The 27961-nt window shown below is 31.6% G+C and overlaps 2 protein-coding genes across 7 annotated transcripts; one reads left to right on the forward strand and one right to left on the reverse strand.

The window, feature by feature from the left end:
- The first annotated feature begins 8627 nt into the window (after window positions 1-8627).
- LOC106773002 (probable pyridoxal 5'-phosphate synthase subunit PDX2) lies at window positions 8628-15523 on the forward strand. Of its 3 annotated transcripts, XM_014659662.2 has the most exons (8): window positions 8628-8886; window positions 8967-9094; window positions 10604-10691; window positions 10829-10902; window positions 11395-11586; window positions 14206-14303; window positions 14380-14535; window positions 15174-15523. In XM_014659662.2, the coding sequence occupies exons 1-7, from the start codon at window positions 8832-8834 to the stop codon at window positions 14504-14506; spliced, it is 762 nt and encodes a 253-aa protein (XP_014515148.1). In that variant the 5' UTR covers window positions 8628-8831; the 3' UTR covers window positions 14507-14535; window positions 15174-15523. The 3 variants fall into 3 exon arrangements, with proteins under 3 accessions (XP_014515148.1, XP_014515147.1, XP_022642070.1); XM_014659661.2 differs by lacking the exon at window positions 15174-15523 and having other exon boundaries at window positions 14380-14644; XM_022786349.1 differs by lacking the exons at window positions 10604-10691; window positions 15174-15523 and having other exon boundaries at window positions 10834-10902; window positions 14380-14644.
- Window positions 15524-21666: 6143 nt separating this feature from the next.
- LOC106772898 (high mobility group B protein 1) lies at window positions 21667-24826 on the reverse strand. 4 transcript variants are annotated; one of them, XM_014659523.2, is made up of 8 exons: window positions 24687-24826; window positions 23661-23747; window positions 23322-23450; window positions 23190-23247; window positions 23053-23097; window positions 22703-22783; window positions 22541-22618; window positions 21667-21975 (listed from the first exon to the last, which is right to left on the reverse strand). In XM_014659523.2, exons 2-8 carry the CDS (start codon window positions 23726-23728, stop codon window positions 21913-21915), a joined length of 522 nt encoding a protein of 173 aa, XP_014515009.1. In that variant the 5' UTR covers window positions 23729-23747; window positions 24687-24826; the 3' UTR covers window positions 21667-21912. The 4 variants fall into 4 exon arrangements, with proteins under 4 accessions (XP_014515009.1, XP_014515007.1, XP_014515010.1 ...); XM_014659521.2 differs by having other exon boundaries at window positions 24602-24752; XM_014659524.2 differs by having other exon boundaries at window positions 23661-23739; window positions 24602-24749.
- Window positions 24827-27961: the final 3135 nt, after the last annotated feature.

Here is a 27961-nt window from a genome sequence, read left to right on the forward strand (position 1 = left end):
TGTGGTCCAATAGGATGGGGAGTGTTCCTTCTTAGGGCACAAAGCAATTTTGTCTGGCCCTGCAGGAGGTGTTGTTGGTTACTCACAAACTCTTTTCGGGCTTGAAACGGATAAGCCATTAATTGGGTTTGATATGGGAGGAACATCTATAGATGTGGAAGGATGCTAATTGGAAAGAGAGGTCAAGTTCATGTGATAATATAAATGTTTGTGTAAACTTATTCTTGTGTAAAATGGGAGGGTAGATTCTGACTATCAATATTGGGAATGGCAGCCAGAAGATTGCACCTTGCCCAAGTAGTTCTCAAACTTCAGAAACCCTAAGGCCACACAAAAAGAACACAAATTCTATAGCACACACACCATCACAGAGACAAAACAACATCAAAAACAACATTAAACACCATCAAGTACAATTTCTACTCCAAGAAAATTCAATTTTGAAAATAAAAATTACCTCGAAAACAAAAAGCACGATGATGGCAACCTTTGCAGACCACGACCACGATGATGCACCACCACTACCACAAACGCTAACTACCACGACCCACCACCCTGCCGGAAACACCACGTCACCAACGACCACACCTCCACAGGAGACCACCTTAAGATGACCAAAAACGGTTTGAGGGAGACCGCCACGGGAGACCTTCTGAAACTTCAGAAAATTGGACAGGTTTGAGGGACAGGTTTGAGGGAAATTTCTGAAATTAGGGCTTTGGTGTGGTTGGAGGAGCAAAGGGGAAGGGTTTGAGGGAAAGGTTTTGGGCGACGAACAAGTGGACGAAGTTAGGGCTGGTGGGAAACTCAATTGCAGAGAGGGAAGACTTAAAACTCTTCGAAGACATTACCGAAGGCCTACAAGCCGTGGGTAATTTAATTCACCATTGCATTACCGACGGCTCCCAGGCCGTGGGTAAAATGCCGCCGGAAAAATACTTATTTCTTGTAGTGTTCCCCCAACTTCTTTAGCCACTCAATTTCGAGTATGACTTCCACTCCGCCGAGCTCGAAGAGGTAAAATTGCTTGACTACTTCGGTGCCCCCCAGCTCCAATACTACTTGCTCACAGCACCCACTGGTCCTTCTCTTTTGACCGTCTCCCAAACTTACGAAATAAGATTGGGTTTCCCTTACCGTCATACCCAGTTCTTCTACCAAACATTGGCTAATAAAGTTATGCCTCGTGCCACTGTCTATCAACGCCAACACTTCTCTGCTTCCTATTCGCCCCTTTAATTTCATTATTTTGCCAGTAGTCAGGCCCCCTGCCGACAAGGCCAATAATTCCATTCCGGCGAGATTGTTAAGTCCCTGGCAAGTGTACCAGATCGTTATCAAGTAATATAAATGAGTAAGTCCAAGTATCGTTTCCCAAAGGACTCTTAGGCTTTACTTTTCATGTAAACTAATCGCGTAAGACTTGAGAAAAGAATTAAGTTGAGGTTCGTATGCAAAAAACAAAAGTAAACATGCAAATGCAATGATTCAATTGGCTTTAAGCAACTATGGATGAGTGGAGCTGTTGAGGTTTACAATTTCATCTTATCCACCCTTACTCCTCTTATTTAATTAGCTTATTTATCATATTGTCATGCAAACTTTCTTAGTCTACCCTTAACCCAATCCCTTGGTGAAAAGAGTCTATTACTAATTACCAACTTGCTATCCCTAGCCTCTCCTAGTAATTAATAATGCATGATAAGCAGAAGCAAAATACAATTGATCGTCCTATCCCTATCCCTAGGTGGTATTGCTTAATCAAGGAATTTTTCCCAGTTCATGACATTACTGTACGTCCCCGTATCAATAAAGACAAACAACATTTACCGAATGATTTAAACGATAAAAGCATTAAGCAAAGGTGAAGAACCCAACAATTGATAAATCGAGCATATGCGAGCATATAAAATAAATAAGAATTTGGATATATGAGAGTTTTAAAAGATTACATTGTTCCCCAACAACCTAGGGTTTAGTTCACTATAATCATGGTGAATCTAGATGAAATATAATGAAAGAATGGAAGAAATAACCCTAAACTAGGTAGATTGGAGCCTAAGCATCCAAGGAACCTCCTCCAAGGTGTGTGGAATAGCTCTGGACGTTTCTCTCTGCCAAAAGAATGTGTTTTGATTTGCACTAGGGCTATATATATGCCCAAAAAGATAACAGAAAGATTACAGAATCTAGCTAATAAAAATAGACAATCGCCTAAGTGCCTAAGTTCACCGCTCAACGATTTCCCTCTAGCCGTTTGGACCGCTCAGCGATCAGTTTTACCGCTGAGCGGTTTACCCTTGATCGCTCTGGACGCTCAGCGGTCCATTTTGGCGCTCAGCGGTTCACTTGACCCTTCTTTTCATCTTTTTTCTTCTTCTTTCATGGGTTTAAGTCCACCTTACTTTACTTCCATCTTCAATTCACCTTAAAACCTTGCAAAACAATGTAAAAACAAGCATAATATCTCTAAAACCAACTTTTGACTCTCTTATGACTCAACTAAGTGTTTTACTTGATTTTAAGCTCATTCTAAGCCATAAAGGGTGTGTTTTGATATCAAATTTAAGTATGAAAATAACGGTTTTTAGATCGTTATTAGAGATTCACTGCGGTTTTTGTTTCGCCTCCTTCTTCCTCCTTCTCATCCACCATGATCAACATGCGAAGTCCTCGTTCTGGGCACAGATGGCCCGGACTAAACGGCCCTTCGCAACAGAAGCATTTTCCTTCCTCCCTTCTTTTCAAATATTCAGCATACGGTAGGTTTTGCGGGCCCCGATCTCTCCCTTCACCGATGGTTCTGGTGACACCCCCTCCTTGGGTCATCTCCCTCCTCACCGACCCGACACTCTCAACGGCCTCCCCCCGGTTCTGTGTTTCTCTCGGTGGATAAACTCGCATGACTACTCCCGCCGATTGCCCCCACGAACTCTGATTTTTTAAACCCGATCCTCCTCCCGTCTTCAGTGGTATACATAATTTTTCAATGTCCCTCGCGAAACGCATCGCGGTTATGAGGTCTGGAGGGTCATGCGGTCTCACATGGTCGCTCACCTCTTCCCCGAGTCCCGCCATAAAGTAGCCCAAGATTTGCTCCTCTGGAATCTAAGTCGTCTGACCCACTAACACCTCGAAATTCCTAACATAGTCCTCCATCGCTCATGTCTGCCTGATTGCCAATAATTTCTCATAAATTGTTCCCCGTGTTACTCCTCCAAATCGAATTCCCAGAGCTTCAACCCTTCCCAAGAATAGTTCTTGGTTTCCTCCCGCCAAAATCGGAACCAACTTCCGGCGTACCCCTCCATACTAATAAATGTCAGTTGCATCTTCTCTTCTTCTTCCACCTTCTATACCTCGAAGAACTTTTCTGCCCGACCAATCCAATTCCATCATTATCCCCCTTTGAACATGGGCAATTCTACACGCTTCTGCCAATTGACCATCTCCCCAGTACGTCCTGCTCCTGTTGGTCCCCCTTCGCTTCCTGACCCTCCAGCGTTATCATTTACAGACGATTCACTACCATCCCGACGCCTCCCTCCATTATCGATCTTGCGGTCCTTCAAGATCGTCAAGATCGCTTGAATATCTTGGTGCATCATCTCGCAGTTTTGCCTACACGTTCCGGTTTCATGCCGCAAGAATATTGTCTCAGCCTTCGTTTCTGCTAGCGCAACCTCCACCGCTTCAATTTGTCCCTCAACAGTCACTACTCTTCCCTCCATCTCGATCGAGCGTCAACGGATCCAGCAGGTCGGACCAATTGATAGGTTTCCAATAGGAAAACCTAATCAAGAACACCCCTCACACATGCAATAGAGAAAACAAGAAGAGAAAAAGAATAGTTTCTGTATTATTCACAAAGAATAGAGTGTGTAGCAACGATACAAGAGGCTTAACCCTCCTCTACAGGAATTAACCTGTCAACAACCAATTGTCTAAAAAAATGCCTCTGTCAACTAAACAACTTCTATTTATACTAATACCTCTTCAGTCCACTTAACTGTAAGACAGTTAAGTGCCTACATGCCCCCAACTAACCCATCTAACTAGCCCTCTTATTTCTTCTCTCATATACAATACACCCTTGTTTATCCTTGGGCTTATCAATTACTGTAAAGCCTTTAGAGAGTGGAAGGTCTGTGATAAAAATCTATGGCTAAGTCTTCCCAAATCTGCACTGGAATTGGAAGTGGTTGTAATAGTCAGCTGGTATGGTCTCATGGTTTGCTTGCTAACATATCAGGCATTGTTGCATAAAATCTTTCACATCTCTTTTGCATTCCTTGTATTGAGCCATGATTTTGGCTAAGGTTCTTGCGACTCCTGCATGTCCTCTTAGCAAGGAATTATGAAACTCATGTAATATTTGCTTTACCAGAGTAACATGCCTTTCTAGTAAAACAACTGGTCATGCACTAAATAATGTGGATTAGGGGTCTTAGTTAGCAAACATAATTCTATGATAGTGTCTAATTGAGGATCTAATTGTATTGCTTCTTTAAATGACAATAATATGAATTTTTGGTTCAAATCATGCCATGAAAAAAGATCTTAAGAGGGAGTCTACTGCCACATTTTCTTTTCCAGGTTTGTATTTAATGGAGAAGTCATATCCTAATAGCTTGAGCAACCACTGTTGTTGTTTTGGAGTCTGAATAGCATGGTCAAAGAGTAATTTCAAGCTTTTTTTATCCTTTTTTATCACAAATTAGTGTTGCAACAAGTAATGTTTAAATTTAGCAATTACCTCTGTAATAACATAGCTCTGTAACATAAATTGACTGCCTTTGCATTCGAGGGTTAAGCTTCTTAGAAAAGAATTTTATGTGGTGTTGTTGTTGACCGAGTACCGCATCATTGCCTATATGTCCACATGCATCTGATTCCAATGTAAATGGTTTAGAGAAATCTGGTAGGGCCAACACCGGTGTTTTGCTCAACGCTGTTTTGAGATTTTCAAAAGTCATGATGGTCTGCACAGTTCGTGGAAATTTTCCTTCTTCAGGAGGTTAGATAGAAGGGTTGCAATTGAGACATAATCCTTGGTAAATTTCCTATAATAGCCTGTATGTCCTAGGACCATTTTAGAGCAGCTTGGACCTTTTTTTGATTCATTGTTACTCCACTCTGTGATATTGTATGGCCTAGGTAATCAATCTCCTGAGCCCAAAGGAACATTTGGAAAGTTTTACGTATAACTATGTTGTTGCAAGAGCTTTAGGACCATCTCCAAGTGTCTTAGATGTGATGACCATGTGGGACTTTAGATAAGTATATAATCAACGAATACAAGGACAAATTTCCTCAAATAACATTGAAAAATCTCATTCACGAGATATTGAATTAATAAGTCATTAATGAAATAATAGGTAAACTCTAGAGAGGGGATTTGAATATTGTTTAATTATTTTTTTTTTTTTTGCAATTTAGTGTTAAACATTTGAATATTTTTAGAAATCATTTAGGAAGCCAATAAAACGATAACAGAAAGAAGACTTGTTTGGTTCACTCCAACTAAGCAACATTCAGTTCTCATTTAAGCATTTTTAAAGGATTCCACTATCTTTGAAAAGATATAACGAGTTTTACCACTCTTGGTGTACAACAAGTATAACCACTTTTGGTATAAAATAGTTTAATTGACTATAACGTTTAACTCCCTTTGAGTTAAACAACCATGCATTTTAAATCATTTCTGATTATCCAAAACAAAAGTGTTTCTAAAACAAGTACAAATAAAAAAAGTTCTCTTAGAGAGGATATTTGAACAATATAAAGTTTATCTGGAAAACTTGTTACAAAAAATTTTCTTTTTTAAAGAGCTAGATGATGCAAGAGAATGACAACATAAAAGTATAAGCAAATTGTTGTTATTATTCTCTTCATACATCTCCTTTATATAGGCAACTTCAAGAAAGATCTGTTACTAAAAAATATTGACTTTGATGTAGGTGTTGTAGCCTTTTGTAATAGGTTATATGTTATTTTGCTTTTGCAGACTGTACTTTTTGAACTGACTGGGCAAATAAAAAGCATTGAAGAAATATTCTTAGAATGTCTTTGCATCTCTTAAAGTTCTTCTGAACTAGTGCAGAACTTTTGAATAAAACATTTGTCCTTATATGTTCTACACAAATAAAGAAAAACAACACAACAAACAAAGAAGTGTTATTCGTACATTTGGATTTGAAACGTTAGATGTTCATTATAGCATTTAGCATGGTCCCTATTCTATAGTGTTTATACTAGTCTGTTTATGAAATCGTTGTGTTTAGAGTAATCTATTGTGTTTATGCTAAAATCTTTTCTTTACGGTTTAGGATAGACATTATGTTCAGGATATTGTTTGATCATACATAATGTTTAGCTTATTATCCTAGAAGGTCATCTAACTCATCGATTATAATCCTTGTAAATCTCTAAGTATTGTCCATAGTTGGAATAGGGATTTTATCTTTAACTGTGATTGCATTTAAAGCTTATAATCCTTGTAAATCTCTAAGTATTGTCCTTTTCTTTTATAATAATGATACAGGATGAAAAGGGAACTCGAGCTTGATATAATTAAACTAACATTTCTATATATTTTTCTGTAACCCTATATGTATAACTTGTAATGTCCCTACTTAATAATTACATGTTACTAAACCTTTCATTAAACATATGAAACAAGCATACATATAAATATAATATGTTTACGGTTCTCCTCGAACAAAAGGATGAAGAGATTCAACGGATAGGGAGATTTCTAGATGAAGCAAATGAGATTATGAATAAACAAAGGGTCGAGCTTGAGGAGTTGAAGAAGACAACTCTTGACAAGGAGGAAGAAACATCTAGTGTTCTTGAACCAGATGAAAAAGAGAAAGATGAAGATGTTGAGAAGAACCAGGGTGTGAGAAGCTCAGATATTGAGATAGCAAAAGATATGATGAGTAAAATTTTGAAGGAGATGAAGAAGTCAACCAATGTTGCTGAAAGGACGACCAAGATTGTTGAGAAATTGCTTAAGATCATAAATGAGTTTGTCGAAGTTATTAAGAAGTAGGGCATAACAAAGTTAGTCAAAGCGAAAGAGAGACTAAAGTAAAAGATATGAGGGTCAGAAGGAAAAAGAAGAACTCGATTATGATTGAAAGAAGCAAGCTTGATGTGGGATGATGCGCATGGAAAGTCAAAATAAAAGATGAAAAATTTAAGTTTATGAAAAAGTTTTGTTAAGATAAACTTAAATTTTAGAGTTATATTAAAATTTTATTTTATTAATTTTGGATTTAGTAATATTTAATTTGATTTTCATAAGATTAAAATAAGAAATAGTTTTGATTTTCCAATAATTTAGAAAAATATTATTTTATTTTATTAATATAAGTTAAATATAGATTAAATAGATTTTATTTTATTATTATTTTTATTTGACTTAAGACCCAATTTGCATTGCACTCTGTTTAAAGATTCTCAATAATCAATGAAAATAAACTGCAATAAATTTAAGAGTTAATTATTTGTGTCAGTTTATTTTTTTTTTTAACGAGATGCTGATAGGTTTAGTAATAAAAAATATCAACATAATGCTATACTATATTTTTTTGGGTAAAATATAATTTCATATCAAAACTAATGACGGCACCTCATATATTTCAGCTAAAAAAACTTCTGGTGTTTTATTTGATACAAAATATTATATTAAACAAAGAATTATGGTCTTTTCTCTTTCATTTTTTTCTTTTACTAATTTACAACTATTTTTTCCGACAGCTGATTTGGCGGGTGTGGTTTTGAGTACACAGAACCCACGAGTCTCCCCCACAGCCATATGTTTGAGAAATATTGCTATTACGAATATAATAAAATAACATTCGAATTAATACATATTAATAATTTTATTTGAAACAAATAATATTTTTTTATCATCGTATAAACATTATATTATCTTCTATTTTAATTTAATTTTAAATTATAAAAAATTATTAACTAAAAATTTTCTTATCAATCTAAAAGTTAATTATATTTATGTAATATTAGAAGAAAAAACACTTCGTACATATCTGTATTTTAGAAAACGGGTTAAATAATGATAGGTGATTTGTAGAAATAAACAAGAGAGAAATTATAATATACAATAAGGTAAACAAAATATTCATGCATCAATCTTTCATATTTCTTTCGTATATAATTGTAAATTGTTTTCCTTTCATTGATTATACTTCGGCAAAATTGTTTTAAATTTTTTTTACTACCACGTAATAAAGTGCTTGTTAGAAATAAAATATGGACAACTTTAAAATATATATCACCTGAACTTTTTTTCTTGTTAAAATTTTTTTATAGTTAACCAATTATATACAAATATCATATTTAAATCCAAATTATACCACTACGATTATTTTAAAAAAAAAATTACAAGAACAAAAACCTTTTTTCTTTCAACAAACTAGAACCAAAATTTACCATATGTATAAAAGCAAAAGATATTCAACTCATGTTAAGAATTTTTCCTTATTTTTATGTTATTTTCCTATTGCCAATACAAATTTTAGAATTTCCACACTCCCTCATTTTTTATTTATTTATTGTTGAAAAGAAAGGATAAACAGGCTCCAACGATGCTTAGTTTCACGGCGCTAACTAAACCTAAGATTGGGCTATAGCTGAACAAGTTGCCAGGGAAAGTAGTGAACACAGTGCATTAACCACCAAACGACAGGACCAAAACCAAAAGCAAAACAAAAACAAAACTTGTTTCTACGAAACATTATAATCTAAAAAACCTTTTCGACTACCTCGGAGCGTTGCTACCTTTGTTTCTCCACTCTCCGCACATGGCCGTCGTTGGCGTTCTCGCGCTACAAGGATCGTTCAACGAGCACATGGCTGGCACGTTCATTTTCCTTTTCATTTTTCATTTTCCATTTATTCAAAGTTTTGGTCTCATCTTCATTCTCTTGTGGTTGCAGCTCTTAGAAGGTTAGGGGTGAAAGGTGTGGAGATTCGAAAACCGGAGCAGCTTCACACCATTTCATCCCTCATCATCCCCGGAGGAGAAAGCACCACCATGGCTAAGCTCGCTGAGTATCATAATTTGGTCTCTTTCTAAACGCTTTTTAATTGTTAGGTTAAATTATTCGCTTGCTCCTACTCTTGCCTTTGGTTTAGGTAAATTTTAGTCTCTATACCACAAAAAACTGTGACTTTAGTCCTTGTAGGACAAAATTAAGTTTGGTCTCTGATGTGCATGTCATAGAAGAATTTGTATTAATGTAAAACTGTTTAAAAACGTTTTGGTGGGATGAAAAACTGCTAAGAAAACTGTTTTTATGACTATAGCTAAAACTTGGTTTTCTTGTATAGGGATGAAAACTTATAATGGGGACAACTATAGCAATTTTTTATGTATTTCTCTGTATGTGTTCTTGTTTTAAATGGATTTTATATGGGCAATTTTTTATGTTTCTGTTGTAATGTGGTGGTCTAACTGTTCATTTGGTCCTATACTTGTGGTCATCTACTCTCTACACGACAAAAGAGTTATTCGAATCTTGCATTCGATATATTTTGACTACCTACTGTTTCGTATCACAAGGTGAACCTTAAATGAATTTGTATCTTATGTTATGATAATGAATCTGTGTAATTTGGAATCACCGATACGATTCACTCGATTATAATACTTTTACCTTTTTACTTATTACCTAAAACAATTAAAAAAAGTCATGTGGGCTTAAATTTTTAAAAGAGAAGGAATTTGAAAGAGCATTTATGAATTTATCTTATCTGATTACACTACCTCTATTTTTCACTCATTCATTCAATTTGTGTACTCTGTGTTGCTATTTAATTGTTTTGTTTTCATGCTTTATAAAATAAAAGACTTTACATACCTAGATATAACTAATACTTTTGTTTGTATGACATCTGTTATATGATATATTTGAATTCATCTTTCATTGAATTTGAATCTTACAGTCTGATACAAAATTACAATTCACAATTCAAAATATAATTCACCGATTCATGAATCAATACCCTTACAAAACTATAATTTGTAGTCCTTACAGGTGCATAAAAGTTTTGTTTTAGTATCTTATGCTGGCATCTTAGAAGAATTCCTAATGTTGTAAAACTGTGACAAAAACCTTTCTGATGATGATAAACTGCAACACAATTAAGGATTTTTTATTTGTATTCCCTTCTGCCTTTTAATTTTGTTTTATATAGTAGTCATGATGAGTCCATGCTATCAGGTATTTAGTACGGTCACATGAACACGGTTCATGTAGGTATGTGGTTAATGTCTTTTTAATTATTATTGCAAGACATGCTATGAAAGAGAATCTAGTATCTGACACGTGGTGCAATGAATTTGGTACTGTGTGTAAGGTTATTGAGAGTTTTGTAACTTTGGTATGGGTTAAGGTGATAGACAAAGATGAATGATGTAAAGAGGACCAGATTTTGTGTTTTTGTGACTATGAAAGACTGAATTTTAGATAGTGCTGTTCTATATACACTCTACTGTTTAAACTTTATGCTCTTGGAAGCAAGTGGTGATTCTGGTGTTGGTGATTTATGTTGGATGTTTTTAATTTTTTAGTTTCCTGCTTTGAGAGAGTTTGTAAAAATGGGAAAGCCTGTTTGGGGAACCTGTGCAGGGCTTATATTCTTGGCAAACAAAGCTATAGGTGTGTAGTTTCTGTCTTCTCCTTTCTTCCCTTACGTTGAATTTTAGACAAGACCAGGCATCTTAATTTTAATTTATCGTTCTCACATGAAAGATAGGTAGTTGTTTAAAGTATTCTAATGACAAACTTAATTTCAGGACAGAAGACTGGTGGACAAGATTTGGTCGGGGGACTTGATTGTACTGTGCATAGAAATTTCTTTGGAAGCCAGGTAATACAAGAACAATTCATTTTAAGATATATTATATCAATGAAACAAAACGTATATCAATTGCTGGACGTGAAAATTTCAACTTAGCATTCTCTTTTTGTGTGGGAGTAAAAGGGCAGGGTTATTCTTTAAATGGCATAACATTGAACATGTGATTTTTTCGTAATGGTGCCAATAGAGAACTATTCGGTTCTCTATTGTCATTGTCAGTGATTAAACTATAAGGACACTGATACAGATCTTAGTGAAGCGTTACAATTCTCTTCCTTCCCTGTTCCTATTTCCTTCTTTAGTCAAGTTTCTTATTAACTTGAAGTGTCAAAATCTAAATTGTTACAAATGTTCAGAACTTTTGGTACAGTTTATTTTGCAAAAACAGCTTCTGTTGTTTTAAAATATTTAGCTTTTTTACAATTATAATTTTTAAAGATCCATGTAATATGGCTATGTGATGCATAAAACTAAATGAAATTAACATACAAGTTTGTTTAGATTCAAAGCTTTGAGGCAGAGCTTTCAGTGCCACAGCTTGCCTCCCAGGAAGGTGGTCCTGAAACATTTCGTGGAGTTTTTATTCGTGCACCGGCAATTCTTGAAGCAGGGCCGGAAGTTCAAGTGCTTGCTGATTATCCCGTATCTTCTGATAAATTGTTGAGTTTTGACACTTCTACTGGAGACAAAAAGGTTAGTTATTGATCATTTATCAATCCTTTTTGGTTGTTAGTTGTTTTTCATTCCAGATCCATTAGAATTTAAAAGGGTCATGTCATGTATATAATGAATAGAGTAGCAAAAGAAATGCAAGAGTTAGTAAAGATCAAATAGACATTATTGTTAATTTATATTTAGGACTTCTTTTGGTGATGTTATTGGCGGGATATAAGGTGTATAATTCTGTTTATGAAACTAGTATTTTGAAGATGGTTGAATTTTAAGCTTGGGGGGTTGACTCTGGAACATATTCAAACCTGTACCATGTTGTTTCTAAGTTCCTTTTCGTTCAGTGGCTTAGTTTGGGATTAAACTCTCATGTGAGCAAATCAAGATTTTGAAGGGTAGATAAATGAGTAGATAAATGAAAGGAAATCAACGATAGATAGAAGTGATAAGTATATAAATGTTCAATTCTTTTGAATTTGGAACACTATTATTCGATGTGATCCTTATCTCTTTGTATTTCCCTGTTTGTATGCTTATTCTCATTGGAACAGTCTCCTTTAAAGAAAACTGCTCATAACAGTGTTCCTTATCGGATACTTAATTTCCAGACCAGTTGGCTTCATTTTCCTATCCTGAATGAACTACTCATATACCTTATCATTAGATTTAGTACTATAGTAACATGTATAGCAGATCCATCAGTGCCTTTCAGCATTGTATGTTATTGCTGATCCATATTTTATCATGAAAAGAAATTCTCATCATAAACTGCTAGCGGAGTGACATTTGCAACATTCATAAGATGACTATAATATTTAATTTTGAGGTTGAAGTGTAACTAATCCTGAAATAGAAATTTTTCTCTACCAACTGGTGTGGTATAATAGCTGCTGAAGTTATGCTCTGGCTATTTGATGGTGACTACCATACTACCGTTTAACTTGTTTGCTTAAGAGACCTTTATACTTGATGCAGGTCATACATAGGAATAGACCCGTCAATTTGGCGTCTTTTTGACCTTGACCCTTGTGGGTTGGGGTCAGAAAAGTTCATAGAGTCAAAAAACTCTCTAGAAAAAATCCATAGGGCCAAAATATTTACAATAGCTCTATGGGCTAGGATCAACATATGGATTTTTCTTTACAAAAAAAGTTCATTTTAAATACAATAAAAAATGTAATTAACTTATAATTTGTTTTAATTTCTTATAAAATATTTCTCATATAAAATATATATCAATATATATATATATATATATATATATATATATATATATATATAATATTTTCTCATATAAACATATTTAAGTAATTTCTTACTTTTTAATGAATTTTTACTAAAATTAACAATAAATTATTTACAATATTAAGTGGTTTATGATATATCATTTCTTAATATTCAATAAATTTATTATTATTAGAATGAATACTTAAAGATCATATGCATTTGCTATGCTAGTTATTATTAATTCAATTGTTCAACATGTATGTAGTTTATTAGTTTTTCATTTTTCTAATCTTGTAATTTTTTTAATTATATATATATATATATATATATATATGTTTAAATTATTCTTTATGTTGATCAATTCACTTCAAAATATATCTTTTACCATCATACTTAGAAAAAAATAAATAAATAAATAAATAATATAAAATATTTACTCTCTCCCGCTGTATTAGCTCTCGGGTCGTTAAGCTGCAGGCACTTTCACAGACATTTAACATCCATAGATTTTATAACCAGAAATTACTAAAGTAATAAAGTACCATAGTTTATTTATTAGGTAACGTAATTATATATATATATATATATATATATATATATATATTTTTTTTTTTTTTTAATTCTCTTTTTCTTCTTTTTTAATTGTTTGATTTATTTTGTATTTATAAAATTCATAAATATTTTGAAGGTATTTTTCTTATAATAACTTTTATTACAGATTTTGTTTAAATGATATATTATCAATTTGAGTAAATAAAATAAATTTTAGTCACACATTTGATTATTTTTATTTATTGTTCATTCTTTTTATATATAAAAAAGTTTAACTTTCAATTTTAAGTGTCCAATCTTGTACGCTTTTCATTTAATAGGTAATATAAAAACTTATCTTCTTTATTTTTGTTCATTCTTAATTTTTGTTTTATATGAAAATATTTTGTTGCTAAAAGTTAATTAAATTTTATAATGAGACTAAATTTAATTTTAACTCTGATCTTAACCCACTTGAGAGGAGGGTTTTTGGGGTTGAGACTTTTTTTGACCTCCACATAAAAAGTTTCCTAAAGTTGCTGACCCATAGACCATGGGTTAAGTTGACAACTCTGTATAGAAAGCAATCTTGTAATGTTATGGTTTGAAAACCTCTAAGCATTTGAAAAAGAAATGGTCTAACAATATGATTTTATTGAATATTGACACAATCTCTAGGTCTTTGCTTGACAAGATTGTTATTTCTGCTAATCTCAAACAATCTTTCATGCTATAAACTAACAGCTCTTATTTTCCTTAAAGTAGTTTAATGCTAACAATGCCTTCCAATTGGCACTGGAAATTAATCAACTTTCTAATTATTAATGTATTGGTCTTTTTCCCAATTGAGTACACCTGGTAACATGTTAGTTTTGGACATGACAGGAGAATGCTGAGGAAGAAAGTAAGGTTATTGTTGCTGTGAGACAAGGGAACATACTAGGGACTGCTTTCCATCCTGAATTGACAGCTGATACTCGATGGTAGATATAAGTTGTTTTTGGCTTTTTAATTTTACAATTTTGAGTTCTTAGCAGTTGTAATGATTTAATTTTTCAGGCATAGTTATTTTTTGAAAATGTCAAACGAGACTGGAGAAGAGGCTTCCTTAAGTAACCTTGTTCCTGCACAAGTCACCACAAGTCTCTATCAACTCACCCGCAGTGACCTTCCTATCTTTCAATAGGACAATACTCACCAAGCCGAACAATTGTGGTTGTTCTTCTTCTTTTTTTTTTTTTTTTTGAATTTTATTTCTTGAATTTGATGAGATAATTGTTGGATCTTAGAAGATAGATATCTACATAGTATTTATTTTTCTTCTTCCGTTTTTCCATTTTGGAAAAACAGTATTTATTTTACATAGTTTGATGGTTATGATTGATGAATATCTGTCATATCTGATGAAAGATATTTATTTGTGCAAGCTTATTATAATGGGGTTGATGGATTTCAGTTGACACAAGCAAACTATAACATCATGGGATAATGATACTTTGACAATATTACTTTGACAATATTTTTCTTACAATATTTTAATATCATCTATGTGTTATTCTGTGATTGGTTTATGGTAATGTTTATGATTATTATTATTAATTGTAGAGTAATTTTAGACCAATCAAAAAATAACACGTAGATAATGTTAAAATATTATAAAAAAATATTGTCAAATTATCATTATCTAATCTCGTAATTGGATTTTACATAGTTGACCCAAGCTTATTCTAAAAATTGTTATCTGCACCAGTGTCATTGACTATTGCAGTCATTGAAGAAAAAACTAAGATAAAGTATTATTGAAGATTTTATACTATGCTCTATATGAAGATTTGGTTTTGCTTAAAATGCAGGGTAGAGATATACAAGTAATGCTAAACATTCATTGGATTCACTTGAGAAAGACTTGGTCATCTCCCCTGTTGCTAGGCAGAAAGAATTGGTATTATTATATCATCAGTTAAGAAAAGTTAACACCAATGTTGCGTGCTGTAATGGTGTAACGTGCCTATATGAGAGAGGTTAAACCTGACTTGTCCAATATTCACATGCTCTTTCATTGGCTTTTAAATCGTGTTGTACACAACTTTGAAATCGTCCTTTAATTGGCTTTTAACAAAGTAGGGGAGGCTCAAGTTAAATATAATAGGTGTCTCATTATCAATTCTCTAAATTTGTTAGGTATTCATAGTTCATCAACATATTTTATATACACTTTTATGATTGTATTTTTTACCTTGTTTACTATGGGTTTGATGCTTAATTGTTCATATTTCATTGGTTTTGATAAAAAAAAAGGTTAAAAGGACATAATCATAATAAGAATTTAATTGTTATATTTTTATGGACTTTGATTTTGTCTTTTTATTATTGCCGGATTTAGATATGAAATTGGGTAAGGAATTAAAAAGATGTCATTGTTTTTCTTAACAAATAAGATTTCGTAAAGTGAACATAACATTTAACTGAAGAGAACAAGAAAATACAAGAACTATTCAACAAAGAATGATTCATCTACTGAATGAATGAGTAAGATTTGTAATCAACATATATAATTAACTATCAATATGTTTAAAGAAAATATACATGCTTGGTGAATCTTCTTCAAAGAAGAATTACTAAAGCAATAACCTATTTGTTAAGTAAAACACAAATCGTTGAGAGATTGGACAACTTTAGAAAAATGTATAAAATAAAACAAACTCGAAATTCAATTAGTGATGAAAACATCAGAAACATATTTAGTATAATGAAGTATGGTAAACAATGAAGAATGACACTACGAAAGACTAATAAACAAATACAAGGAAAAAACATTAGAGCTTAAAAGAAAAAAATTAGGAAGAAAAAACACTTGTAGAGTAAAGAAATAGAATGACACACTTGTGATTAACTAACTCATGATTAAGATACTTAAATGCATGCTTGCCTCTTACTATCTCATCATCATGTGTAGGTTGTAGGTTGTAACTTTCTCCATAAGTCAATCTCCAAAGGGAGCATCCAAGAGAAAGACAAAATTCCTTTTTGTTTTCCTTTTGTAAAGTGGTGTTCAAACTCCTATCCTATAAATAAGGGCCCTTTGTACAAAGGACACTTAAGTTTAAATGAAATTATATTTGTGAAAATTTTGAGTGTTTTGAGAGCATAAAACTCTTTCTAATGGGTTCTTATCTTGGAAAGATTTTTTCAAGTGTTGAATCTTTAATACACTTATCTTGGTTCTTTGATATTTATTGTCAAAAGAACCAAGGCTCTAAATTTTACATTATAAAGCATAACCTAGATTGATTATCAAAGGATACTTATCAAATTATATTCAATCTTTAGTATTGTTCCAATACAAATTAATTTGAGGGTTTAGGGATGGAAAAACATAAAACAAAAATTGGAAAAGAAATTTAGAGATCAAATGCAAAAATTATAGAAAAGGAAAATGGATCAACCATAGATTCAATTATCAAACAATATGAAAATCTCATTTCTCTAAAGATTTATATTTGAAAAATTAACTTATGCAATTAATCAACTAAACCGGTCTATACAATTTAAATCTTAATATTACTCAATCTTATTCGTATTCAAATGTTAAATCAAGATTCAATTGATTTCAAATTTAAATTCTAGTTTCAGAAATGTAAATTGATATCACAAAGACCATAATTGAAGTTAAAGAAGATAAAAACAAACTTGGAATGAAAAATGATTGGTTTAAAACTCCATTTGGTTTGTTTGTTCTTGATTTCATGAATGCATCCTCAAAAATTTAATTTTTCATTATTCAAAAGTGGAAAACACGATGGAAAAACACTAAAAGAATATGAAAAGATAATAATGAAAATAAAGAGAAAAAAAAGAAAAGGAAAAATACCTAAAATTGTGGAAGTTTGGTAAAATGATTTCTTTCCTCTGTTTTAAGCATACTTATAAGGTCTTATATGTCATGAAAACTAAAGGAACTATAAATGGAAATCACCTTAGGCTTGGGCCAATGGCCAGACCCATTTAATATATATATATATATATATATATATATATATATATATATATATATATATATATATATATAGGATGTAAAAAAGGTGTACAAAGGGTATAAAAAAATATAGAAAAGATATACAAAGGGTGTAAAAAGGATGTACAAAAAATGTACAAAAGAGTATAGAAAGTGTATAGAAAGGATGTAGAAAGGTTATAAAAATGGTGTAAAAAAAGTGTAGAAAAGGTGTGGAAAGATGTAGAAAAGATGTAAAATAGATGTAGAAAGAGTGTGGATTTAGCGTAGAAAGGATACATAAAGGGTGTGAAAATAATGTACAAAGAATGTACAGGGATGTATAAAATGATGTACAAAAAGAGTACAAAGGGTGTAGAAATAATGTAGAAAGACAAAAAGTGCACAAAGATAGTTCAAATAGAGTAGAAATGGTGTACAAAGAGTGAAAAAAGGGGGTAGAATGAACGTACAAAGAGTGTAAAATGATTTAGAAATGGTATATATATATATATATATATATATATATATATATATATATATATATATATATATATATATATATATATAATTTTAAATTAAATTATACATACGCACGTATGTATGTATCTACGTTTGTACGTATCTATGCATGTACATATCTATGTATGTACATACGTACGTATGTATGTATCCATAGGTACCTGCAAAAATAAAAAACAAATCGTGGATATTTTTTCATGCATACTCAACTAGTAATAAGATTATTATTTTTAGATGGGACAAGTATTGGGTAAGCATTATCCATACCCGATCTAACTTAGTGATGACAAAAAAACTCATACCCATGGATATCCGCGGATAAAATCCACTACGGATATTTAGTACCCGCGGGTAAGAGGTACTCGCGAGTAGCAGGTATTTTAATCTCCACTTGTTAACGGGTCGGGCTCGAGTATCACACTATCCGTACCTACGAATATCCGTTACCCGTTAGAAAAATGAAATTACAATTTTATCCATTAGCTTTTTTTTTCTAATTTTAAGTAGGCTTTTTTTATGTTAAATCTGCTTTAAAATTGGACCAAAGCCCAATTCCCTTTTTTTAAGGTTTCATCCTCTCGTGTGTGTGCGTGTCATTGAAGCTTCCTCGTAGAAGTTGCTCCACCAACATATTCATTCACACCACTGCCAACGGTAACAACAAACAAAGTCTTTTCATCTCCTGCTACAATGCTCTTACTTCATTCAATGCTTCTTTCACTATTGAAAAAAAAAATGAAACATTTAGGCAGAGGCAAATGTTTGCTCAAACCCCAGAAGCTGAATTTAGAGGTTTCTCCCCGTACCTTACCACATTAATTTTTACATGCAAGTCGGGGATTTGATTATCACACTATCCATGTCCAACCCGACGCATTGTCATTCCTAATCTAACTCGTTGTCATCCCTACTAACAAATATATTTTGTTCAAACAATTTTTAACATTTTATTTTGTTTGCTTACTCTCGTTTTATGTTGTAATTGAATGTTATGCCATACTAAAAACTTACTTTAATTTTACATTTTACATATTTAACAAACATTTTACATATTTAATAACTTTTTAAATAAAAATAAATAAATTATATTATTAATTTGATATTTTAATCTTTTGTTTATTTTGAATAAACATTACATAATTATTCAAGTTAAAAAAATAATTTTTATTGCATTTCAAACTATCATTCTCAAGTGAAAAAAAATATCATGAAATGTATCTTTTAAAATTCAATCTAGATTCTATAAAATAGATTGATTTATAATTTAAGTCCATTTTAACTAGATTAATTAGATCTATATTTGATTTAAAATTAAGTGTATATTTCATTAAATTTAGATTGAATCTACTTTGTCAATTAGATTAAATATAGTGAAATCAAGTTAATATACTAACTAATTAGTTTATTAGACATATGACATGATTAGGCATGGACTTTACTTGACTGGACTTGCTTTAGGTCCTGACCAACTTAACTCCACCTGAATTCAACCCAACTTAACTCAACCTTTATCTTGGACGAACTCAACTTGATTCTGACACAGCTTGATCTAGACCCAATGCAACTCACAGTTCACTTGGTTCGACTTGGGTTTTGAATACCTTACCTCAACCTCGACCAGTGCTAACTTGAGTCAACCTGGGCTTGAACCGACTTGACTTAACCTACACCCATACAAACTTGGCTCGACCTAGGGCTGAGTAAACTTTACTCAACTAGGAATTCACCAAATGACTTGGCTCGTCCTTTGGTATTGGCATACTCGTTTCAACTTTCGACTAGAGTTGACTAGTCTTAACCTTCAATATGGTTCAACTAGCCTCGACCTTCGGCCTAAGCTGATTCGTTTTGACCTTTAACCTCGACCCTTAACTTGAGCTTACACATCTCGACCTTGGCTGACACACCTCGACTTGGTTGTCACGTCTCAATCTTTAATCCTGATCTACTCACTTGATCCATTGGCTCAGGCTAACTAGCTCAACCCTTGGTCCCGTGTTGACTAACAACGACCATTCAACTCAAGTTATCTCTCCTCAACCTTTCGGACCAATTTAGCTCAATCTTTGTCTTAGACTGATTAGACTAAACTTTTAGTCTAAACTAACTCACCTCAACATTTTGGACCAATTTAATTCAACTTATCTTAGACCAATTTGACTAAATCTTTAACTCGATCCGACTCTGCTCAACTTGTAACTTAAACCAATATTATTTAATTTGATCCTAAGTTATTTCAACTCGACTTAAACGTTCTTGATTTTCAATTTTCAAAAATTTAATAAATTATTTAATTTAAATCAATTAAATAGATTGAATTTAAAATAAAAATTTTTTAGTATAAATATATATTTAAATGGACTTAAAATAATATTCATTATAAATTGGCAAACGCGTCGTTAAGAACACTCATCTGCTACGATATTAAAGTGTTACTATTTAATTAGACAAACGTACGAGGATGAAATGTAGTCCTTTGGATATACTTAATGCCACCATCTATAGTTTATTAGAAAAATTGTTGCTACCTTCTTGATAAGCATTGTCATGTGCAACATTACGCAATTGCAAAATAATTTATTTAAAACCATAAAAAACAGTAGCACAAACCTCATTAAATTATAACAACCAATTCAATCAACAATTATTGCTTGGGCATCCATTAGTCTAAAATAGGGGTTCTTTGGACATTAGCAGGGTCGGCATTGAAGGACAACTATTTAAATACACAATTTTCATTTTATGTGTGCTTTCATTTATTCTTAGACATTATTCAAATCAAGAATTAACTGTATTTTTTGACACTTTACTTTCACAACTTAACTTCTGCCAAATCTAGTTCCTTTAGTTTTAAAATTAAACAAAGATAATCCTCCTGTTTAATCTAAAAGCCTCAAAATCTAACTTTCCACACAAATAATAGTAGCTTCATTGATTTGGAATATAAGATTATTTTCAAACTTAATAAAAAATTACGGAGAATTTAATGACTTTTAAAAGATCTACTAAGAGGTTTGAAATGGGAACGTCATGTTTAGTTTTAATTGTTATTCTTTATATATTTTTTTTTACCTGTTAAAAATATTGAATTAATGTTTTTAGTAATTTAAATTAAGTGGATTTTTATTTTAATCCTCGATTTTTTTTTTAATTTTGAAAACTGTTTTTGTTGATGATAATTATTTAAAGATATATAAATGATATTAAATTTAAAAAATACTTTTTTTAAATGTATATCACTCGACTTGAAATCACAACATCATGTGATCTGAATTAAAATAAAAAACACTTTAAATGAATCAAATATCAACCAAAATTCATTTTCAGTGTGATGAAAATTAAAATAAAAAACACTTTAAATGAATCGAAACCAAAATAGATATTAAACATTTATTGAATTTGAAGTTCCACTCACCCCATTTTTCATGAATGAAAAATATTATTATGACACATTTTTACATTCAATTGATACATGATACAAAGATAAAATAATCATAAAAATATAAAATTTTATATTTTTTTCAAGGAAAAAAAATTAAAAAATAAGTAAAAATAGTGTTAAATAAATATAAAAAAATTTAAATGTGTCAAAAAATTATTTTTCCTTCATGAAAAATTTACTAAAACATGGTAAATGACCTCGAATCAATCAAATTATACACGTGTGACAACAAATTGACTAGTCAATCCAATTTCTGAGTGACATTAGCTCCTAGCACTGATGAACAATCGGAATAAGATGACAATGACAAAAACTTTCTCATGTATGTAATGAAGGGTTGATCAGAAAAACGATTATTCTGTTTATACTAATTTATTATGTCAATGCATTGATCAGAAAGAAATTAATATTACTTAAAGCAACCCATGTAAGGCTACAATGCACAGAGCAATTTAGGTACGATAGCTAAGTGAGGGAAGCTCAAGTAGCTGGCAATTTAAGGAGCCAACAAAAGGAAGAGATTCTTTTCTACCAACACAAAACATAAAAAAAGTGGCCTAGTATGAACAGTCAGAATAGATAATAGCCACCCTCACCAACAAAACATCATAAACCAAGGTTTTAAACATCAATCTCAGTCATCATCTTCATCTTCCTCATCTTCATCATCTTCCTCGTCTTCCTCCTCTTGATGGTCCTGTATAAACATGAAAACAATTGGATCAAATAAGAGAGACAGAAAAAGCAATACAAATCTTTCTTTTCCCTAAGTGAACGAATCATAGAAGGCAGCCCTAGCATTTATGCTATGTGCGTCTGTACAATAAGGAACCCCTCATCTCAGTTTATTGAGAAGCTAAACCATTATAGAGATCTTAGTATGTAAATCAGAAGGTACCATCCACGATTTGAAGTCCATATTTTACAAACTTCTCTTGGTAAGTCAAAAGGGTTAGTAACTTTGGTAATAATTAAATTAAGAGTGCGTTTGCAAAACCATTCAAACTCCGTTGATCATGAATCCAATCATTATCAGTCACATTTAGTTTCTTGGGAAGAGAGAAATGAATGTTGCAACGTGAAAGCAAATACATGTTCACTACATTTACTCCTTGACCAAAATTTCTTTCTATTTCTCTCTCATGTTCACCCTCTAGAACTAAAATCTTGAAACAAAACGCTTGCAGAAATTATGGATAGCATTCATTATGTGCAACTTCCTTATCATGCACAGTTCAAGAAAGTACACAGAAAATATATACCTCTGCACTGGCTTCATCATCTTCATCATTCACCTCAGATTTGGACTTGTCTGATTCATCATCATCTGCAGAGCTTGCCTGTAACCATTATAGAAAATAAAGTATATAAGCAAGACAACCAAAACACCACACAAAACAGAACAACTAGCACAGGTTACTCACCTGCTTTTTATCATAAGCTTTCATGAGTTTTTCATACTCAGCTTTCCTTTTTGCAGCCTTGGCTTCATATGGAGCTTTTTCCTTTTCATTAGAAAAAGAGGAGTCAACATCAATTTTAAAAAAACAAATCCCTTTTTCAATAGAATGAGTTCATTTAGTGCATGTGTATTGATATACGCGATTCAATTCAATTCAATTCAAGCGTCATTAGCTTACAAATAACGAACTATATCTACTTAAACATAAACCTGTTTCTGAATGCATCTAAAATCACGACAAAGAAGGGTAAATCAATATAAAAAAAAAAAAGTGAAAAAATGTGCATTATTTATCACAATTTAACAGCTTACAGCACTGGATAAAGATTTCCATTTCTCTCCTCCAGCTTTCCCAACCTTCAATGAAAGAGTTCAGCAAACAATTAAGATGTTTATTCAAAAAAAGGTATATCATAATTGAACGTGAAGCAATTTAACAAGCTACTTACAGCAGATACAGCCTTCACATTAGGGTTCTCAGCCTTAAAGGTCTGCCTGAACTCCTCACTATCACAGACCAGGAATGGTTGGAATATTTTTCTAAGTGATACAAAAAAGAAAGAGTAAAGACAGATACTTACAGGAACACAAAGAAAGCACTAGGTGGTCTTTTAGGCTTGTTTGGGTCTTTCTTGGCCTTCTTCTCCTTCTTTGCCTTTGGTGCACTGCCCTTGTCAGGCTTACTAGGAGCCTTCCTCTTTCCAACCTTTCTGAAAACAATAGAGATATATGTTCCATCACTACACTATTCCTGTCACAGCTAGATGAACCATCAAGTATGCATAATTAGACATTAATAAACTGTTTATATATAAATCAATGCTCCAGAAAGTCAACACCCTCATGGCCAAGAAGGCAAGTAGTCATATGAAAAGTCAGAATGCCTCAACTAATTTCAATGTGATGATACAAGAACTAACCGGTCATCAACAGGCTTCAGTGCTTCTTTCGAGACCTTCACTGCCCCCTTGCCCTTGGCATTCTTCATTGTTTGAGTTCCTGTACCACTAAAATCTCCAGCAATCAAATAAGGGAATTATAAAATTCCCAATAAAAAGAGACAAAGAGACAGATAAAACTTCAAGCAGTTAAATAACAAAATTAGCTCAACACATAAAACAGGACCCCACAAAAATCAGTGTAAATAAATAAACCCTATAATGGGATTAAATGATGCTTATAAAATGTTAAATATCTACCAAGGTTTCTACCATATAGAAATTCATGTGTTTGAGCTTTCTAGCAACAACATAGTTTCACACACCGCAACACACTATAGGGTTAACTCATATAAAATCATATATTTGTAGCAAGATCAAAGTTCACACACAAACTATAGAGTTAAAGGATGTTTATCAAATGTTACATATTTACCTAGTAGTCCACCAAGGAGAAATTTATGCATGAGTTTTGTAGCAACAAAAAGATTATCACACATGCACATGAAATTGTCTTTTCTTATAAATTTCAGAGATCAGACAGAGTTAATCATCAAAAAAAGGATATATCAATTAAGATGGAAGCACATGCAAGATCCTCAAGTTATGTATTATAATAGTACATGATTTCCTTCACTTGACATGCTTCGAGAACATAGTAAACAAAACTCAAACAAATACATACAGAGAAATTATTGAAAAGCCTAAAAACAGCGAATACCCTTTTGACTCTGTTCATGCAATATTCTCCCCTGACTAAACCTTTATTTTCAAACTCTTCAAAATCACAATCCACAAAAAAAGACAACAAATAAAACCGCATGCAAAGTTTCAACTTTGCAAATCTTCCAACCAGAAATTGAAGCCGATAAAATCAACCCCTAAATAAAATAAAAGAAGATTTTATTGAAGAAGAGGGATACCTTTTAAAGGGCGAAAGCCTAACAGAGGAACTTACAAGCGAAACAGAACAAAACAGAGAAAAGAGAATCAAAGCTAAGACAGTACCACTAGCAAAAGCAGAGAGATAGCGGCTCTTGGAAACTAAAGAAGAGGGTACCAATGAATTGATCACAGTAACCGGATCAACCTGTTATGTTTTGGAGACTTTGGTGTCTTGCCTCCACACGACTCTACCCGAGAATTGGCTTTCACCTGCTACAACCGGTTTACATTCGACAATGATATTATGCTTATTTTAAATATTTAATGATTGTTATTGCTTTTCAATAATTACTTTATTAAATAATTTTGTAAACTTCACTATTGATTATTTTATATCATAATTGACCAAAATTTTGCTATAAAAAGTCACTAAGTGTTCCATTTGGGCTGGATAACCATAATATTTGATGGGATAGTATGTGGATTACACCAAATATGTTTGAAGCAAAAAATATTCAATTGACTTTATATATATATATATATATATATATATATATATATATATATATATATATATATATATATATATATATCACTTAATAGATTGATTTCAAACCAAAATTATCTAATCTAAAACTATTTCATTTAGATTACTTTCATTTTTATTTCATTAAATTAGATCACATCTTAATTCTTTGAAATATTATAATATCAAAACTTAATATTTTATATTATATCATAAAAGAATCTACATATTTATGACTATTTTAAAAGTTTATTACTGACAGATGTGACTTTTCACATTATGATATAAATTCAATTTATTTCAAAATGCTGCCAAATTATTTTATCTAGATTAATTTACTTTATAAGTTGATTTGATATAAAATAACATATATTTATTCCATTTTTTGCTTTTTACAAATGAAAGGCATGAATTATTATCTATTTCAGCACAATAGTGAAGGGATGGAAGACTTCAACCAAATTTTTGTTTGTTTTTCACACAATTTAAAGTTTTGCAGGGTAATAGTTATATTATTTAATCCACTACATTATATAATATTGTATATATAGCTGATTTCTTCATGATTTCAATTATAAGGTTTTGCCTTTTTAGATTTTCAAATTGTTTTAAATAGTTATAAATTAATTTAAACAAATACAAACTAATTTATTCAAATCATTTATAGATTAAATAAAAAATAGTATTATAAGTAATATCATTATAAACTATTTTAACTATTATTTATAATCTATTTTATTTTATTTGTTATTATTGTTATTGAACATTTCTATTATACTTATTCTATATTTCTCGTAAGTGTTGATATAGTAGTTTATGATTCTTTAGATAATTGAATTAAAGAAATAGTACATATCCATGCAAATTTGTGCATGTAAGTAAGTATCTCTGTATGGACATTTTCATTATGTCTATGTTTGGATGAGAGGAGATGAAAAGTGAGAGAATGAGAAATGAAAAAAAAAAAATAAAGAAAAAGAGAGTAAAAATAAGTAAGAAATGTGATATTATTTGGATTAGGTGAGAGAATAAAAATAGTGAAAAGATTAAATAAATGTGAAGTTCTCTTAGTTAGATGTAGTTTTACCATAATATGAGTAAATGTTTTGCACCTCCAAAATATTTACTTGAAATTAAAAAAAAATGTCTTTTAACGTATTATATTACTTGATTAAGTACAATGTTTGTCATGGATGAGCCATATATCCGGTTTTTTAGTTAATAATTTGTGATTGAATATCCAAATAATATAATAAAGATAGCAAATTCACAATTACAACTAATAAGTTATATTAAGCATATCTCTTCCTTCGTCTTTTTTTTTTTATAATTTACTTTTCAAGAAATTCAACTATAATATGTAGAAAGCACATATTATGGGATGTCATATTCGAGAAAGATATCAAACCACTAAAATACTAAAAGATGATTACTTTTAAGCAACTTAGGCATTTTTTTATTTGATGAAAAAATCTCACTAAGTGTCAAAGACATGTTAATTTATATAGAGCATCAGTTGGGATCCTCTACTTAATTATTTCATCTTTTCAGAGGGATTCATATATTGATCCATTTATGATCAAGATAGTTGAAATTGATTTCTTTTTGTGCTATATTATTTTAATAAGTTAACGTAGGTTAAGTCATTGACAATTATTTTAAAATAAAACATTCTTAAAGTTTATATGGTTATTATTAAATTTTAGATATGATATTTTAGAAGTGATAGAGGCAAGGAAGGATGAATATTACTCTGAAATTTCAAGACACAAAAGAATAAAAAGAAAAAATACAACCCTATATTTTCAATGAGTTTTTATAATTTTTTTGGATACTTTTTTTGTTTGAAAGGTTTTTGGAAGAATAAGTCTTAGAGAGAGTGGATAGAAGTTTTGGTTACTGGAATAATATAACTTAATGAAATTTATTGAATATTATAAACATGGAAGGAATATCCAAACCAATTTAATTAGCTTTGGTACGAGAAAACTATGATTCTTTTAAATACAAGATAAGATATTTAGTATGTATATAATTTTAGTATGAGTTTCTATTTTGGTTTAATAAGGTTTTTGATACGTGAAAATCATAAGTGCACCATTGTCAAAAGTTATAATATCAAATTGATAAGATGACATATTTAACTTAACTTTGTTAATATCATAATTTAATATGAATTAAAAAAATAATAATTAAATTGAATATATAGATTAGGAAAAAAAATGGGTTAGATTCGATGGATTAGCCTACCATTTTATTAAAAAAAATAAGTCGAACCAAAGATTTTAATTCATTAGTTGAAAGCAGTCTAGTTTGTCTAACTCGCCAATCCATAGAGCTAGCCCACATGTCAAGTCAGACTATTTGGAATCTGTTTTAAAGAAAAAAAGAAAAAGAAATATTGATGTTTTTTTGTGTGTAATCAGTGAGTGTGGTGCTCTCTCATCTCATCTCATAGACAATATTATAAACATATTATTATATGTGAAAAAATAAAGCAAAACAAAACCCATCATCACCACACATTCATTCATAGAGTCACTCACACGACATTACCATATCAGCATGAAACACACCACCATTGCACGAAACATTGAGAGCCATCACCACTGCACAAAAACGCTGTGAACAATGACCACCACCACACAAAAATGCCACCAGTAGCAACCACCAACATGTGAGATCGAGAGAAGAGCCATGCGATTCCACACACCACTCAACGTGAGGTAGAGCGAGATTAGGAGACAAGGCGCACAACAGAAGTTCTCTTGATTTTAGGGAGTCAAGCATTCTCCTTAGTATCTTGTCTTTGTCATCAATGACTTTGTCATTAAATCTTCTTATGGTGGTTGTAATTTGGGAATTAGGGTTA

The sequence above is a fragment of the Vigna radiata genome, chromosome 9, assembly GCF_000741045.1.
Source record: "Vigna radiata var. radiata cultivar VC1973A chromosome 9, Vradiata_ver6, whole genome shotgun sequence".
NCBI lineage: Eukaryota > Viridiplantae > Streptophyta > Magnoliopsida > Fabales > Fabaceae > Vigna > Vigna radiata.

What these genes read in the sequence shown, in the direction of transcription:
- LOC106773002 (XM_014659662.2), top strand. Translation starts at nt 8,832, where the DNA reads ATGGCCGTCGTTGGCGTTCTCGCGCTACAAGGATCGTTCAACGAGCAC. An exon ending in GAAATTTCTTTGGAAGCCAG is followed by an intron (nt 10,903 to 11,394) that starts GTAATACAAGAA and finishes AAGTTTGTTTAG; the next exon opens with ATTCAAAGCTTTGAGGCAGA. An exon ending in CTTCTACTGGAGACAAAAAG is followed by an intron (nt 11,587 to 14,205) that starts GTTAGTTATTGA and finishes TGGACATGACAG; the next exon opens with GAGAATGCTGAGGAAGAAAG.
- LOC106772898 (XM_014659523.2), bottom strand. Translation starts at nt 23,728, where the DNA reads ATGAAGAATGCCAAGGGCAAGGGGGCAGTGAAGGTCTCGAAAGAAGCA. An exon ending in AGTGCTTTCTTTGTGTTCCT is followed by an intron (nt 23,248 to 23,321) that starts GTAAGTATCTGT and finishes GGTCTGTGATAG; the next exon opens with TGAGGAGTTCAGGCAGACCT. An exon ending in GGAAATCTTTATCCAGTGCT is followed by an intron (nt 22,784 to 23,052) that starts GTAAGCTGTTAA and finishes TCTAATGAAAAG; the next exon opens with GAAAAAGCTCCATATGAAGC.